At 39.1% G+C, this 13,500-nt stretch overlaps 1 protein-coding gene across 3 annotated transcripts in view; it reads left to right on the plus strand.

Annotated features, from left to right (window-relative positions):
* Positions 1-13,500, plus strand: part of hmcn1 (hemicentin 1) — a 140,940-nt gene that overhangs the window by 38,135 nt on the left and 89,305 nt on the right. For all 3 annotated transcript variants that reach the window (XM_017718046.2, XM_017718045.2, XM_017718047.2), the window contains exons 11-16: positions 3,888-4,157; positions 10,296-10,437; positions 10,541-10,668; positions 11,717-11,830; positions 12,472-12,630; positions 13,224-13,418. In XM_017718046.2, coding sequence (XP_017573535.2) covers positions 3,888-4,157; positions 10,296-10,437; positions 10,541-10,668; positions 11,717-11,830; positions 12,472-12,630; positions 13,224-13,418 — 1,008 coding nt within the window. The remainder of the gene's footprint in view (positions 1-3,887; positions 4,158-10,295; positions 10,438-10,540; positions 10,669-11,716; positions 11,831-12,471; positions 12,631-13,223; positions 13,419-13,500) is intronic.

A 13,500-nucleotide genomic window follows, 5' to 3' on the forward strand; every position in this document is an offset into this window, starting at 1 on the left:
TTCAGAAAGATCTGACAGATTTCAGACATTTCATAAAAAGCTTTAAAAGTAGATGGTTAGACATCACTTTGAAAGCTGTGGCAATAACTGATCACACATAGAATTCTGACAGATGCCTCTTTAAAAGGAGTAGATGATCAGACTTTTCTTTAACAGCTCTGACAGTAGATGGTCAGAGGAATTAAAAAAAAATAAAAAATGCAAAGTTTTAATAGTAGTTGATCAGACCTTTCTTTAAAATATGTAAAAATTTGATGGTCTCTTTTGAAGCTCTAAAAAAGATGGTCACACCTTTTGAAGCTCTAACCATATGTAGTCAGACATAGTAGTCCTTTATGACTCTGACAGCAAAGGTCAAACTCTGTAGAAGCTCTAACAGTAGGTGATCGGATGTCTTTTAGAACTCTGACGTTATATGGTCAGGTATCTCTTTTAAAGCTCTAACAGTAGACAGTCAGACATCTCTTGAAAAGCTCTGAAAGTAGATGCACTGATGGCTCTTTAAAAGCTCTGGCAGTAGATGGTCAGACATATCTTTAAAACAAGGGCCAGATATCTCTTTAAAGGGGTGTCCAAACGTATCTAAATGCCAGTGTGGTTTCAGGTTTTCATTACAGCTAAGCAGGAGCACACACTATCAGTTGTTTAAAGACTGGGACTAATCAAATAAACAAGTGCTTTAAAAGCTTTAAAAACTCTGATGACAGATAGAAAGTACAGAGGTCACCAGTTTTATCCACAAATGGACAGAGTGTGCAAGTTTTTACTCCAACCCAGCAGGAACACACCTGATCAATTGTTTGAAGGCTGACCAACCAATTAAACATGGAATCAAATGTGCTTCTGTTTGACTGGACTGAAACCCTGCAACCACAGTGGCCCTTTGAGGAGAACAGTGGTGACCCTTGGATGAGTATTTCCCACCCCTGGTCCTGGACACCCCCCTGTCCTGCATCTTTTAGTGTTTTTGCTGCTTTGACCCACCCAGTGCAACCCAGAACAGACCTGCTTATTAGCTGATTAGTTGTATTAAATGTATGGAAAGCACTACAATGTGCACAGCAGGGGGGCCTCAACGACCAGGGTGGGGAACTACTGCAACAGATAATTAGATGTCTCTGCCAATATATGATTTGATGTGGCTTTAAAATAATTATTTTATTTCATGGGCTCAGGAACACTTCCAGAAATCCTTGTCTGTGAACACAGTTCACCAGGCAATCCACAAATGCAAGTTAAAGCTGTATCATGCAAAGAAGAAGTCACATGTCAACATGATCTTTTTTGGGTAAAATTTCATTTAAAATACACTTAGGCAAAATAGAAAACTGTTCTGTGGGTAGATGAATCAAAATTTTACATTTTTTTTTAAAACACGGACGTCATGTCCTGTGGACTCAAGGGGAGGGGGAGCATCCTGCTTGTCAGCACATAGTTCAAAAGCCTGCATCTATGATGGTATTTGGCTGCATTAATGCCTATGGCTTGGCCAGTTAACACATCTGGAAAGGCACTATCAGTGCTGAACAGTATATAGAGGTTTTAGAACTCCAATCCAGACAATGTCTCTTTCAGTGATAGCCTTGCATATTTCAGCAATGTTAACCACATACTGCATCCATCACAGCAGCATAGTTTTGCAGAAAAAGAGTCCAGGTACTGAACTGGCCTACCTGCAGTCCAGACCTGCCACTAATAGAAACTATTTGCCGCATCATGAAATGAAAAATCCAGTAAAGATGATCCAGGCTTGTTGAGTGGCTAGAATCTTACATCAGACAGGAATGGGACAACATTCCTCTCCCAAAACTCCAGCAAATAAAGGTCTCCTCACTTCCCAAATGTTTATAGACTGTTGTTAATAGAAGAAGGAATGCTACACAATGGTAGACATGGCCCTGTCCCAACTTTTTTGAGATGCGTTGCTGCCGTCAACTTCTGAATTAATGAGTTAATGTTTTTCATGAAATGGTAAAATCTCTCACTTTCAACATCTGATTTATGTTCTATGTTCTTATAGTCACTGCATTCTGTCTTTATTTACATTTTACACAGTGTCCAAATTTTTTGGGAATTGGGGTCATATAAAACATTCACTCTCAGACAACCAAACAGAAATAAATAGACATTGAAAACTACCTTTAATTAATATTGTGGTTGCACCTAGTAAAGCATAGTCCCATCTTTTCAAGATTCATTTATCTAAGGGTTTAGCACAGGAATGTAGTATATGAATAGCCTTCTCAGGTCAGAATGCTGGAAGAAACCTGACTCCATGTTGTCCCCTTACACAAACACACCCGCTTCCTGTCTTCTGGCCCCTCACTGATCGCTTCGCTTTCATAGTGCTGTACCCAGGCCACCAAATCCTGTTGATACTGGAGAATCCACATTATAGTTCCGTACCCAGGCCACCAAATCCTGCTGATGCTGGAGTGTCTCATTATCCGTTTGAAACTCAAGAAGCAGAGCTTTGCTCTGGAATTTTCATTTGAACACTTTGGAGTAATGAAACATTTTCAGGTCCAAAGAATCTTTTCTGGGAGTTGTCAGGGCATGGTATTAAAGCTTGATCCCTGTATAAGAGAGGCAGGTTGGCAGGAGCATTTCTAAGAGAGTTCCACTGCCTTCCTCAACTCAGTTTTTGTTTATATGATGCCTTTTGTAGTTTAAGGATTGGTTTGCTATGCTATGTAGCCTAGACTACACTTAATAAAAGTAAATGAAAACATATAATAATAATAATAATAACAATAAAAGAGAAACATTGATACAAAGATACATGAATAAGAAACTTAATTAAAAGAGAAAAATTAAGTTGAAAGCAAATTAAAATCAAGCTAGGAACAGTTAAGATATACAAAATCATGAAACTGTTAAAAACCTTCGTTCCAGCCAAAGCTCAGTGCAGTTAAAAAAAAAAAACATACTGCTGACACATAGCCAACAACATAATAAGCAGGGTGACAAGCTCAGCTCCCCATTCCATTCAAATTTATGTGTAAGTCTATATAATCCCTCTCATCCTAATCCACACATCTTTCGTCACTGTCCCTCTTTCCCCTCATAGATCAGGTTCACTTTGCAAAGCTGTCAGCTCCACTGAGTTCACAGATGTTTGACAACTGTACATAGTTTCAAATATCTATTGAATTAGTGGCAAATATTTTGCCAACAACCAACACATCATATTTATTCATTTGTAGCAATAATTTTCTTCAAAATATCAAATTGGTTTGCAGTGATTTTTTGTCTAACAGAAAAGCTTTGTTTTGTTCAGAAAAGTCCTTATATTGAGCAGGGACACCTTTTAGCCTTTAGCCTTCGGGAACACCTGAATGTACAAAGTGTGTGAATATGAATAGAGCTGCAGTAAAACTTTACAGGATTTCCAGAAGCAACTTGTATTAAGGCTTAGTTGGATCCTTTCACTTTGATAACGCAACTAATGTCAAGGGTTTGAAAGGATGTGTAGCTGTCAAGAAGCTGTTACTGAAAAAAAAACCACAAAAAGAAGAAAATTTGCAAATCTAACGATGAAGCTGCTGGTGCTCAAATAAAACTGAGCTGACCACTCCAGACCCAAGACCTCATCAGTGATTGTGTTTGTAATTTCTTGACTCATGAGATGCAGAAAATGCAGTTGGTGTTAAATTTAGTTGTTGAAGTTCTGTGATATTTTCTGTTCAATCTGATTTTTCTGCTTCTTTCCTGTTGCTGAAATAAATGAAATGAAATAAATAGCTTGTACTTAATGGTCATCTTAACTGGATATTAAATAAATGAAAGGTCATCCCTGACTTTTGCCCAGCACTGTATATACAATTTGTAGATGTTTATTGACTCCTTGTTTGCGTGTATGTGTTTCTGTGTATGTGTGTGTGCAGAGCCTCCTCCAGCCATCACAGTACCATTTAATGTAACAGCGTCTCCAGGCTCTGTGGCCTTGCTATCCTGTGTGGTGGCCAGCACAGTGCGCTTTAACCTGACTTGGCAGCGTGGCAGTGTGAACATTCGGCCAGACGCTCGCACCCGACTCACCACCAACCTTTCCCTTGAGATCCAACGGGTGACCCCGGATGATGCTGGCTGGTATGGTTGCATCGCTGCCAATGAGGGTGGAGTGTCTGCCTCTCGTGTCTACCTGAGTGTTCAAGGTAAGCCACTAGGGTCTGAAACTATGCCCTTATTCACTATGCAGTGCACTGTTTTGGAACTCGACAAGAGGGAGAGGCCATATCAACCCAACAGGCTTTAGAGACTGCAACCCAGGCCCCTGGCTACCATATGAATGTGACTGTGAATGGAATAAGAGTAAAAGCAAATGAACAATATACTCACTTTTAGTCTTCGTCTTTTTAGGCTATCTGTAATTTCACAAGGAACACTTTTTAGGACTTGCATAAAATCAGTGACAGCTAGCTGCTGTCAGTTAACCTTACCCTATGTTAATTTCACTTAGTGTAAAATTACCTTGGGATGATGCCACACAGAAAATGCCATAAGTAGCATTAAGGAAAGAACAACAAATTAGGAACAACTAAAGTTTCATTCTGATTTACATCAATATTAAGGCCTTTCAAACCAGACTTTTTGTATAAATAATTTATTTGTGTGATTTATTTGGCTGATTTCATTATATTACGTTAAATTTTTCAAACTATCTCAAGCAAGTGCAGCTCTCTAACCAATCACTGTTGTCTCTGTGGTTGGCATGGCAACAACCAAGCAGACAAGTCGGCTGTGTGCCAGCAGTTTGACAAATGTCAAAAGGATTAGTTTGCCCTCTGCTTTGTCAGAGATGATATTAGCATGTCCAATTACAGCTCCAACTGGGTTATGGATATCCGAGCCATATGTAGAGGCACTCATAATGTTCCAGCTTCTAAATGGAGCAACGAAAAAAGTATCCTTCCCAGTGTCATCATTTGCCTGTTTTGTGAGGAGCAGTGGATGCTTTTTGCACTTAAAGATATTCTGACTATTTGTTTCTGTCCCAACGCATCTGATGTGAATATTTTTTATGTGGAAAAATTGCATCTGAATATTTAGCATTGCATTGCATTCAATATATAACAGACAGGGGTGTGGTAGGGGCTTCAAGATTGAGCCTGTGCCCCCAGAATGTCTAAATATGGCACTTGTGAAAACACAACAGAGAATAATCAGGAGCTTTCACAATCTTTCAGCATACCTCAATAGGTAGTCTACACATTATATACCCTAGATGACATGGATTACCCATGACGCACCTTGTCGTGTTAGATGTAATGAAACAGAATGTATCAGCATTTGCAGAATGACGAGTTGCCAAAAAGCTAATTGTTTGCTTGCTTTCACCTAGAAAGTGCACTTCAAGTAAATGTGTAAAAATCATTCGAATTTTCTTTGCTTACATGAGTTTTCATGTCTGTGTAAAGTGCTCCTAATTTTCCAGTGTAGAGAATTATGATTATGGGACGAATTTGAAAACAGTCTTGATTTCCTATGCTTTGCTTTTTATAGGTTTTGTTTTTGCTAATCATCTTAAGTTTGGGGTCAAAGGTTAAAGCTTCATTTCACAGTGATCTGCTGAGTTACTGCTTCCCTGGCAAGTCAAGCCGTTTATGTAGTGCTGCAATTTCCTTGGTTGTGTGGACATTTAAGACACAGTGAGATTTATGCCACTGGGATTGGGACTCCTGGCAGTGCAGGCCCTCTCTCTCCTCTCCAACACCAGATCTGTTTTCAGCGCAGCCCTACTCCAGTATTTCACTCTAATAGTTTATGGGACGTGCGAAAATGATTTACAGTCCACCTTGCTCACTGTGCACTGAAATCCTGCGCTTTCCATTCATGCGGCCTCTTATTCTCGAAACGTCTAGAGCTGTGTAATCGAAAGTCTCTCAGTACAGAACCTGTCCGAGGAAGAATCCATCTGCAGGCCAAACCATAAAGAAAATCAGAAATATCCAAGGGCAACCATGTTGAATATGGTACGTAAAACAAAAAAATGTCCATAAATTACATGATATAAATGCAATAAATCAATATGAACAAATATAATAAATTAGAATGAGTGAATGTCACTGTGAATGTATCATGCTCTACACTTTTTCTTCTGTGACATACGCATTGCTACACTTGCTGAAGTTTTGCAGCATTTTCAGCCCTACACACACTACGTATAAGTAAGTACACCTACTTGTATCTACACTCTTTGCCAATTTTATCAGCTCCACGTATAAAGGTGCCCTTTATATTTTTACAATTACAGATTGTGGTACTTTGTTAGCCCCCTTTTGCCCTGTTCTTCAATGGTCAGAACCACTACAGAGCAGGTTTTATTTGGATGGTGGATCAATCTCAGCACTGCAGTGACACTGACATTGATGGAGGTGTTTTAGTATGTGTTGTGCTGGTCTGAGCTGATCAGACCGCAGTGCTGCTGGAGTTTTAAACACCTCACTGTTACTGCTGGAGAGAAAACAGTCCACCAACCAAAAATATCTAGCCAACAGTGTCCTGTGGGCAGCATCCTGTGACCATTGATGAATGACCAGAGCAAAGGTCTTTAATTTAAATTCAGTCAGGTCCAGTCATAAAAAATGTCCTCAAGCAAAGGTCCAGAACATCATAATGTCTAACTTGCATTATGATTCAGTGCCATATACTGTATACTGTAGTTATATCAACATCTTATTTAATCAACAACTGAATGTCAAATCAAATGAAGTACAATTCAACATTTCAGCAACACTTATTGTCAGTTTTCTCTTTTTAGAGCACGTCATGTAAAATAATCTGGCTCACTTTCTTTTCCAACTGCTGTGTCTCACCTCATCCTTCCCCTGTGTGTGCGCAACTCACTCAAGTCTCAGTGCTGAACGTAATGCACAGATCTCACTGGCTGAGTATCGAACTATTATCTCTTACTTTATATCTACAAAGTGGACCAACAAGGTCTAATAGAGTGGATAGTAAGTGGACATAGTGTTTAAAGACTGCAGCAGCACTGCTATGTCTGATCCACTTGTACCAGCACAACACACACCAACACACCACTACCATGTCAGTGTCATTGCAGTGCTGGGAATGATCTACCACCCCCATGATATCTGCTCTGTGGGGTCCTGATTATTGTAGAACACGGTGAAGGGGGAGCTAAACATGCAGAGAAACAGATGGACTATAGTCTATAATTGTACACATGCACTGCAAAGTACAAGTTATTATATAAGTGGACCTGATAGAGCATAGATGTAAAAAGATGTGTTGAATTAAGTGGCCCTTAAGTGTAGTCCAGTTTTTTTTTTTTTATTCTGTAGCTAATATCATTAAAATGAATATCAAACACTACGTTTTCTGACTGATGGTATTAAAATACAAAGAGGCACCATATTAGAAAAAAGATTTTTTCACACCTGTGACCTGTGTTAAGTCTTATATTGCAGATCTACTCTCACCTGGTCACTGTGAACTTCTTATCTGATTACGGCACTAATGTTCTATTGTAGTTGTTCAGAAAGAGGCCAAATGTTTTTGAAACCAAACACAAAAATGTATTTTGTTCAAGAGATAATGGATAGTAATATGGTTACTGGCATATATCAAAAGAGCCTAAATTCACAACACAAGAATAGGAGCACATCACTGCACATCAATGGAACATTTTGAATAAACATTTAAACTGTGGTTAATTTAGTTGTCAATAAGTGTATTGTGTTGGCTGGTGGCAAATTAACTTAAAGTAAATAAACTTTATTCCACTTAGTCCATTCAATCCACTCCAAATTGCTCAGTGTTAGAGTTGTCAGCAAAGGTTTTCAAAATAATTGGATTTGGATAGCTTCATTGTAGAGAAACTTACTTACTGATGTCTTTAAAGTGATAGAAACCAGGGTTCCCAAGGACTGCAACACAAATATAGCCATTTTATTTACTATCCAGGACCACTAGTGCGCATGCGTGTTTTCTGAATTTTTATACATAATGTTGATAATCTTGGAAGTTTTCTTTAGGTACTATTTTGCCTTAAACTGCATGTACCTCACCACCACAAATTAATTTTAAAAATATGTTTTATGCCACAGCCTTTTCTGAAAACCATAAAACAGTATCTCAGGCATCAGGCAGCATATTCGTAACCGTTTTGTGTAATAAATGTCTGTGAGAGAGGTTTTATAGACAACCTGCTCTGAGTGACTTTGTTTATATCTTTTACATCCATTACATTCATTTTATTATTCTGACATATTGAAAATTGCTAGAATTGCCTTTTATTTATAAAAATTGACAGTTTGTCTACATTTTTTTCTGTAGTGTAATCACATGCATGTAGACCTTATGATAGCAATAATGCTAATGGCTTTAGCATGGTGACATTGCACTGTTACACATTAAACTGACAATGCATAGGCATGATGGAGAATCTCAAGGGTTTTAAGATAACTCTCTGATAATTCTCTGATTTTCTTTGTCCGCTCCATTTCTTTCTCACCCTCTATTATCATATACATCAAGTCCTCCAAGTCGTAGTTTCTCTCAACTGTGTCAATTTTAAACAGCTGTCACACAGTGTATGTTTGTGTGTGTGAGTGAGTGAGTGTACTGTGTGTAGTGTGTGTGTGTGTGTGGTGTGTAATCACCACCTGCTGGGACTCCTGTGCTGTCCTAGTCATTATGTCCTCTTTGAAGTGGGACTGCTGACATAGTGAGGCCTGGACGGGACAGATTACCTAGTGTTCCATTACACTCCATCACTAGCTAACATAGCCACACAAACACATGCATATTACCTGTGCCTGTGTTGTGAGCTCATTTATTGTACAGTAGTCACTATTAATAAACATTGTAAATCTTCATAACTTTCTGTTTTTACATTTTTCTATTTGTTTTACCTCACAATTTATATATTTAGTTGTTATGTTAATGTCTCAATGTTAGCTACTTCCAAGACAAAGTCCTTTTAACTAATATCTTCCCGAGCCTATTAAACCAACTCTGATATGACTAGTTGTTTCAGTTTCCAGGCTGCCTTAAATATTTTAGTTCTTTGAACATCAAAAATTATGTAAAAAAATTAATAATCTGTGCCTTACATTAATTTAACGTCTTATCTGAAGTTCAGTCTAATCAAATTTTAGTTGCACATTGTAAAATGAGTGCGCTGGACTCAATTTGGAAACAAAAAACAATATAGTTCAATTTGATATTCAGATTACTCTTCCTCTGACAAGATATCAAATTGATAGAGGGATTTTGTCTATTTTAATAATAAATAAAATATTTAAAATATTTTAATAGCACTGGACATGTGCACTACATGGAGGCTTATATGTTTTAACAGTCAGGGTTGCCTTTAGGCTACATCCTAGTCATAGTTTACTGTGTAATGAAAGTGTAAATCAGTGTAAACCTGTTTGTAGCTGCAGTCAATATTGAACTATTTGCAGAGCCTTAAAAGAGTTAAGAAATCCAACAGTCTTGTGTAGAGAATTACAGAGACCATCACTCACGAGTCATCAGATGGCTTTTCTTGAAAACTGTTTGAATGCGATCTTTAAAGAAATAGTAATCTATTATTGCATACTACTCCATATTATAACTTTGATACCAATATCTGACAAATAAAACAATTTGGCCTTGGATATAACAGTTTAATTAAGATTTTGTGTAGCAGCTTCAGGTCTAAAGTGGACATCAGAGGTGTTTGAATGTGTGCCCCAAGGCTGCTTTTGAGGTGAGTCAGTGGTGGAGGCTGGCTGAGCTGTTAAATGTTTGCCTGAGGCAAAACGAGTCTATTAGAGTGTGCTTTAGTGACTAAAACCTGGGATAATTACAGCTTTACAGCTAGGCCCAGGACAGCCTCTCAACAGTCAAAGTATGACTGTTCGGCTGCATCCGAGCATGCGAAACACAACTGTTCAGCAGACATGCAGACAGCAAAGACACAGTCAGTCAGATACTGTTCTCCATAATGCCTGTGAAGAGTACCTGGGGTTTCATACATGTCCAGTCTCTTCTTAATTCCTTATAAATATGTTTGTTTTTTTTTAATGGCTATGGATTAAATTTCATGTGTGTGTACAAGTATTACATATATGTTATATGTATAATCTTCTTTAACTTCACATAAATGTTATGAAAAAAGTATTTATTGTCCTATAATGTGTACATTTTAGCCCGTGAAGTACGGTGGTGTGGCGGTGAAGGTATAGGTCATGACTCTCACCATAATGAATCAATTCAATATGCAAAGAAAAATTTGATTTCATTCATTTTGCTGAAGGAATGTGATTGTTTTTCTTCCCCAGCCCCACCCGTGGTATCCGTAAACCCACAGAACCAAACCTTCAGTACAGGGGAGGAGGTGTGGATCAGGTGCTCAGCTAAGGGCTACCCCAAGCCCACAGTGGTGTGGACCCACAATGACATGTTCATCATGGGCTCCAGCAGGTAATTAACTGTCTTGAAGATATGTGGTAACAGATAGGAGAGAGGCTAGTGCTAGGTGCTGTTAGACACTAACATTTTACCACGTTGTTCTCTTGCACTCTAGGCATCGGATGACGCCGGACGGTGCATTGGTCATCAGGAACACGGTGCAGAAGGACGCAGGGGCGTATGGCTGCCTGGCCAGCAATGTGGCAGGGACAGACACCCAATCTGCCCTTCTAAGCTACATCGGTCAGTACATTGGGAAGTATTCCCTGCCCAGTCAACAGTCAAACAAGGTCAAAACAGCAAGTTGTTGTCAACTATTTTTAGAGTAGTTACTGAATTTTGTAATGTAATTAAAGCAGTAATTTACTGCATATCACTTTTGTTGAGAAAAAACCTTGTATCTCCAAAATGGTAACTTTACAGGAGAAGGAAAAAATATACTTTACTTTTAATGTAAGTCAATGGAACCAAACATTTTTCCTAGCCATTTTGGGCTGTTTCTTTTAGTTCCATTCATCATGAAATTTACATGCAATGTAAAGTACACCAGGTATTTTCTAATTATGTCAAAAACAGAAAAAATGTTTTCCGACAGCAGCCATATATAAAATTAAGATGGCATAGGAGCTTCTGAATTCTAAGCCTGTATTTTAAAGGAATAGTTTTGTGAGAAGTAAAATGATTTATCACCTATCCTAGATGCAGTCAAGCCAAGACACGTTTATTATCTGATGTGTGCTTCTTTAATTCTTTTCTTTTGTTAGCATATCTAACGTCTGCACAAAACAAATGAAAACCTGGATGCGCTTTAAGTGGGTTGAGAGACATTTCTGGGCATGTAGTTACAGTGATGAGTTTGGTGACAGTCTAAATCCAGTGTTTATTAGCAAGGATCTCTCATTATAAACTAAAGTAGCGAAACCTCAGATACCAAGTATTCCTTGTAAGTGGTTAAAGTACATCATTCAGTGCATCATTAACACTAATACTGGTAATACTGGTAATAACACTAGTACTGTGTAGTCGTTTTGGGCAGTTCAGGGCAAACACAAAAGTTTAATTGGATTCACAAGAATTAATCAAATTAATTGAACTGTTTAATTAACTTTTTTGTTAATTCATTTAACTGTTTAAAGAATCCACTTCTAAATGTATCAGTGAATATGTGTAGTAAATTTTGAGATGAAATCTCAATGGGCCCTGCAGTAGATAATGCTGCAGCTCCCATCAACTGTTTTCACTAAGAAGAGCACTGTTCATATCTAACTATGGCTCTTCCCGGAATCCTAAGAGTCTCCACAGGTGACTGTCCCGCAGAGCAGACTGCTGACAGGTTTAGGACAGACTGTCATCATGGAGTGTAAAGTAACAGGAATACCTCAGCCAGAGGTTCTGTGGTACAAAGGTAAGGAGACCACTCCTCAACATGCATTCATTCAGTAAAATCTGCTTCTTTAGAAATACCTGCCTTGTAAAGTTAAGTGATAGTTTTTTGATCCCACAAACAGGGAAATTCCACCTCCGCATTTAACCCATCCATGAAGTGAAACACCACATACACACTAGTGAACACACACACTAGGGGGCAGTGAGCACACTTGCCCGGAGCGGTGGGCAGCCCTATCCACGGCGCCCGGGGAGCAGTTGGGGGTTTAGGTGTCTTGCTCAAGGATACCTCAGTCATGGACTGTCGGCCCTGGGGATTGAACCAGTAGCCTTCCGGTCACAGGGCCAGATCCCTATCCTCCAGCCCACGACTGCCCCAAAGTTCACCTTTCTGGCATATACTTAGACACTGTTGCCCATCTGCGAACATCCATGCTAGCTATCTTCTCACCTGTCATCAGTGGCCAGTTTCTGACCACAAATCTTCTCACCTGTCATCAGTGGCCTGTTTCTGACCTCAGATCTGCTCCTGGCAGGATATTTTTGAGTGACAAACCAGTCTTGCAGTTACTTTTACAAAAACCTCACCTGTGAAAAAGTCTCAACTACACATTTACCCTGTGTGTTGATTGCATGTCCTAACATGTGCTTAACCTGCAGGTGACCAGCAGGTGAAGACGTCACTGTTTGTGAGCGTGAATCCAGAGAGGGGCACTCTGAGCATCCGACAGACAGAAGATGCAGATGCCGGAGACTATATCTGTGCAGCAGTCAACCTGGCAGGCACCGCACAGGGGAAGATCACACTGGATGTGGGCTGTAAGAAAATACTTATATTAGCTGTGTTTTTTTAGCTCTTGGATTTCTCAGATTCTTATCTAGTCACACATGCAACTCTCTGCTGCATTCATAAATTAAACAGTGTTCTGCAGTCTAAATGCATATTTATGCATTCACTTAAGCTTACAAAATTGCCATAATTTTTGCAAGCACAAATCACTGCATTTGTACAGCATTATTAAAAAGTAGTATAAAGTTATTAGTGTCCATTGTACACACAGTTTGTAGTCATTACCAGTGGTGCTTCTTACATTTTTTCTTTCGGCAGGGCCACAAATGGTTCACAGTTTGTGTACAGGAGCCAGATAAATGCCTTCAGATTCATAGTGCTAACTGAGTAATTTTCTCATAACACCTCTAAATATATGTCATAAAGTGAACACTGAAGATCAACTACATTACTGATGCAGCACAATTCATACATTATTTTGTGTGTTTTACATTCGGTAGCAGATATGGTAAAATTGGCTTTGCACATTAAGACTAGCCATTCATCAGTGACCAGTTTTTTCCTGCCTGTTCTTAGCTTATTTTAATCTATAAAATATCTGACCTCTCTCCTTATACTCCAGCTGCCCCTCAGTTCACGAGGCAGCCATCTGATGTGGCTGCAGACATCGGCTCAAACATCACCTTGCCTTGCCACGCCCAGGGCCACCCAGAGCCACGCCTTACCTGGAGACGAGAGGACAACTCTGCCCTTTTCTCTGGTCGCCATAGCCACAGCACTGTGACTCAGAAGAGGAATGGAGACCTGCTGATCACCAGTGAATATCTTTGTCTTATTTTTTTAAACTTCAGACTCAAACAAACAGTTGTAGAGTTAAGCACTGGCTTTAGCTCCTTGTC

Source organism: Pygocentrus nattereri, chromosome 4, assembly GCF_015220715.1.
Source record: "Pygocentrus nattereri isolate fPygNat1 chromosome 4, fPygNat1.pri, whole genome shotgun sequence".
NCBI lineage: Eukaryota > Metazoa > Chordata > Actinopteri > Characiformes > Serrasalmidae > Pygocentrus > Pygocentrus nattereri.